The sequence below is a fragment of the Zingiber officinale genome, chromosome 9A, assembly GCF_018446385.1.
Source record: "Zingiber officinale cultivar Zhangliang chromosome 9A, Zo_v1.1, whole genome shotgun sequence".
In the NCBI taxonomy this organism is placed as follows: Eukaryota; Viridiplantae; Streptophyta; class Magnoliopsida; order Zingiberales; family Zingiberaceae; genus Zingiber; species Zingiber officinale.
In genome coordinates, this window is record NC_056002.1 from 52,321,946 (window position 1) to 52,326,915 (window position 4,970).

General features: G+C 35.4%; 1 protein-coding gene across 1 annotated transcript; it reads left to right on the forward strand.

Annotated features, from left to right (window-relative positions):
• Positions 1 to 3,502: 3,502 nt before the first annotated feature.
• On the forward strand, positions 3,503 to 4,419 carry LOC122019209 (tetraspanin-8-like). The gene is made up of 2 exons (XM_042576705.1): positions 3,503 to 4,006; positions 4,099 to 4,419. Exons 1-2 carry the CDS (start codon positions 3,503 to 3,505, stop codon positions 4,417 to 4,419), a joined length of 825 nt encoding a protein of 274 aa, XP_042432639.1.
• Positions 4,420 to 4,970: the final 551 nt, after the last annotated feature.

The window sequence follows — 4,970 nt, forward strand, 5'->3', positions numbered from 1 at the left end:
CTTTAATAAATTATTTCTTCCACATAATAAAAATTAAAATTAAAATTCCTTTTAATTTATTTTGGTCGGCCCCACTAGCTTGGGTTCAAGCTAGGGCCGGCCACCCAATCTTATACCTAGGTCGGCCCTAGCTTGTTTCCCAAGCTAGCTTGACCGGCCCCTATTGGGTGGGTATAGAAGGTGGGTATAGGTGGGTATAGAACTCTATAAATAAGAGGCTACGATAGGGACCGAGAGGAGGAATTGGTTTTGGTCTCCCGATAAAATTAAGCATCTCGTGTTCGCCCCGAACACACAACTTAATTTTATCAATGATAATTCATTCCGCTAGAGAACTATCATTGAACTACCGCACCAATCTCAAATTACATTTTTGGACTCCTTCTTATTATGAGCGTGTTAGTCTCCCTGTGTTTAAGATATCGAATGTCCACTAATTAAGTGAGTTACTGACAACTCATTTAATTAATATCTTAGTCCAAGAGTAGTACCACTCAACCTTATCGTCATGTCGGACTAAGTCCACCTGCAGGGTTTAACATGACAATCCTTATGAGCTCCTCTTGGGGACATTATCAACCTAGTATCTCTAGGACACAGTTTCCTTCTATAATCAACAACACACACTATAAGTGATACCATTTCCCAACTTATCGGGCTTATTGATTCATCGAACTAAATCTCACCCATTGATAAATTAAAGAAATAAATATCAAATATATGTGCTTGTTATTATATTAGGATTAAGAGCACACACTTCCATAATAACTGAGGTCTTTGTTTCTTTATAAAATCAGTATAAAAGAAACGACCTCAAATGGTCCTACTCAATACACTCTAAGTGTACTAGTGTAATTATACAGTCAAGATAAACTGATACCTAATTACACTACGACCTTCTAATGGTTTGTTCCTTTCCATTTTGGTCGTGAGCTACTGTTTATAATTTATAAGGTACTGATAACATTATCTTCTGCATGTGACACCACATGCTATGTTATCTACAATATAAATTAATTGAACAACTACAAACAAATGTAGATAATTTGACCAAATGTGATTCTTTATTCAAGACAAATGTTTACAAAAGTTTAGGCTTTCAGTATACACTCCAACAAGAGAATCAACAAGACTAATCTATGAATAACTCTCTTAGATCATGTCTTCTTATACCACCTTATAATTTTTATTTAAACTCTATTATCCAAATAATGAATATTCATTAGTCAGAATTTTCTACTTAATTTATATGTAAAATTTTCAAGTGTAACATCAAATCACATGTATAACAAAAAAATATATCACGTGTAAATTTATGCTAAGAAAATCAATATTCATAATTTTGGAAGGATATTTTTTTCTAAATTTTAAATTTCATATATGCAAATAATTCACAATCATTGATATATTACATGTAAATTTATTCTAAGGAAATCAATATTCATATATATATATATATATATATATATATATATATATATATATATATATATATATATATATATATATATATATAAACATGATAACTAAATGTATAAAAATAAATCTATTGTTACCTACAACCATTGATATTTGAAGAACGCTAGACCACTATTTATATGTACTTATTACAATTATTGAGTCAATCCTTAATATCATACCATATTAAAAGATATGATATTCATATTAAGATAAAATTTCAATTAATTATGGACATTTAAATCTTAGAATATACAATCTCTTTATTAAAACAAAAGATTGTGCATAAATAAAATCTTAACAAATATGTGTCACTTAATAAAGAAGGATTAATAATCAAAATAAAATATTTCTAGTGCACCCTCTGTTGAGTTTTGAGTTTAATTCAAACTATTTCATTACTTTTTGTAATGCATAGATGTATGCATTTAGTCCCACATTGCTAAGCAAGGAAAGGTTGGAAGGCCTTATATATGGAGCCCTTCCATCCTTGCTTAGCAAAGTTAAGGGGACCTACACGCATGCGCGGGCTGAGCCCAAATCAGGTGGTTTCGGGGGTTCGAGCCGAAAATTCATAAATCGGGTGCGATGCACGCGATCATCACGCGTAGGTGGGGATGCAAATCCCCAGCTCGTGGGCCTCGCGCTTGCAGGCGGACTGGTTTGTTTTTGCCAGTCTCTGGTTTAGTCTACTTGGGTTTGGTCCACGCATAAGAAGAAGCACACTTGGGTTTGGTCCGCGCGTGAGGGAAGCTGCGCATCTGCCCGCACGAAAAGAAGCAGTGCCCGCGCGTGAGGAAGCGACGCACCCGGGCGTCAGGAAGCGGAAGCGATGCACGCTTTGCTTCGTGCACTGCTTCAGAATGTATAAATACACTTCCTCTGTTCCTGGTTCAAACACACCAAAGCAATCTGCTTTCTCTCCTTCCCTCTCTTTGTACTCTTCCTTTACCGAGAGTTTGTCCTGAGGCTTGACTTATAGCGATCTGAGGTTGAGTCCGAGTGCGCCGTTCGTCTTGGAGTGCATCTACGAACGACGCGAGTGGTTGTCGGATCTTGGGAGAATTTTGCCGGAGAGTCTCTGCACCATGGGCAGCAATAAATTTTCTAAAGACAGTCGACATGCCGATGCTTCAATCGGAGATACATTTTCTCGATCTCTCTTTTATTTACCTGTTTACTGCATGCTTGCTATTTTGGTACAATTTTACTACTGTTAGTGCTCTCATTATAAACAACACCCTCCTTCGTCAGCTATATAAGGTATGATAACAATAGGTATGACGTTCTTTTTCTGGTGCATAAAGGCTACTCTTCTCCTTTTAGCTACTTGCTTTTCATCTTGCTCATGCATCTCGTGAGCCTCATTTTTTCAACTTTGAGCTGACTTGATCGTTAAAGGGGTGACGCGGGCCACACATCAAGACTCATTGATGTGATTTGACTTACAAGAGACTGAGGTTCGACTGATCAGAGAACTAATGGCGCTGCATCTCCGAGGAGAAGGAGAAGAGGGTTTCGAGCACACAGAAGGAACACCATAAGATATTTAGACTCTTTTAGCGAAGATTTGAATTAGAAATTTATATATTTATGGCATATGATGTGTTAAGTTAAGCATCTAAATAGTTAAAATGCCCAACTCGTAATCAGTAAATTTATGTGTTTAAGTTTTGCTTTTGGATGCACACTAATGAGAACGTTTAATATTTGCGTGTGTTCGATTTATCATGTTAAAATGTAATTTATTCTTATTTCATCTTTTAGTTAGTTATGTTTCTTTTCATCTAATTAAATTATGTTTATGCTTTTCTCTTCTTTAATAACATATTATTATGCAAATTGATCTTAATTTATCGACATATAATCAACTTGTTCTTCCGAGTTTTTTTATTGTCCCTATATTTTCTTTCCCTCCTCCTATTCAAAGGGACGAATAAAAGGAGAACGGGAGGTCGGAATTGTGACATAGTTCTTAGTGTCCCCTTCTCTGTTTTCTCCTAGTGCCCTATCGCCTTGGTTTTGTTTCTAAGATTCCAATAACATGGTGAGATTTAGCAATGTCCTTGTCGCGATCGTAAACTTGATTGCTCTTATTATCTCCTTTCCGATCATCGGCATAGCGCTATGGTTTCGACTACAACCCTTGAGCGAGTGTGAGCGTTTCCTCCAATTTCCCCTCTTCGCGTTGGGTGCCTTCCTCTTCCTCGTCTCCGTCTTAGGCTTCATTGGCTCATGCTTTCGCATTTCCATTTTCTTGTGGGTTTATCTTTTCCTTATTTTCTTATTGATTCTTGCCACCATCATCTTCTCTGTATTCGCTGTCGTCATCACGAACAAAGGTGTCGGTGAAGTGGTATCGGGGAGGGGGTACGAGGAATATCGGCTCGGGGACTACTCGAATTGGCTACAAAAGAATGTGGGAGATGGAAAGACTTGGAAGGTGATCGAAGGGTGCATCAAAGATGCCAAGGTTTGCGGTAAGTTTGACAGAGAGGTTGGCAAAAAGGCCACTGAATTCTACAACATGAATCTATCACCAATGCAGGTAGTTAATATATATGTTTCTTCCCAAATTGTTTAGCACGAGATAATGATTTCTTTTCGACATATTATTTGTGTTCTTTTTGTTCGATGTAGTTGGGGTGTTGTAAGCCTCCTTCCTTTTGTGGATTCACTTATGTGAATTCTACCAATTGGGCAGTTACTAAGAGTGGCCTTGCATCATCGGATATCGATTGCAAGTCATGGAGCAATGAACAAGAACGACTTTGCTACAAATGCAGCTCGTGCAAGGCGGGGTTCATTGCCACTCTCAAGGAAGGATGGAAGAAGATCGCCATCTTCAACATTATACTTATTGTTTTCCTTATCCTAATGTATTCACTCGGTTGTTGTGCTTTTAGGAATGATAAATCTCATCGTCCTCCGAAACATTACTATCGAGGGGCATACCCCTAATTGTAATTACAAAGAAATCAATGATTTTAAAGTGATTCCATAGTTCTATCTTGATATTTTTTTTAAGGCTTTCTTTAGTTATTTTCTATATAGAAAATGGAAAAAAATCAAAAGGGCCTCTTAAATTATGTAAATCATAAAACAAGATATCCTTTTAAAAAAAAATAAAATAAAAGAATGTCTGTAAGAAAATTTATTCTCATAATACCCCTTATTTAATAGTGTAATAATAACTACCGATAATTGTTACAATCCGTAAAAGTTATTAAGTAGCTACTATAATTATTTTCAAGTGACTTTAGGATTTATAATTTATGATTTAAATACAATTATTTTAAAGTTTTTTCATGAAATTTAAATAATTTTGACTAAGTAAATAAAATATAATAGTGATTTGTATACAGTAATTTTGATTAAAGTGAATAGTTGATTATTTTTATATTGTACCAACTATCGAGTAACTTTTATATGTTATAAAGCAACTAGTTGTCTACATTATTGTAGCTAAACTATAAACTTTAAAATATTAATCCTTAAATTCTAAATTGTTA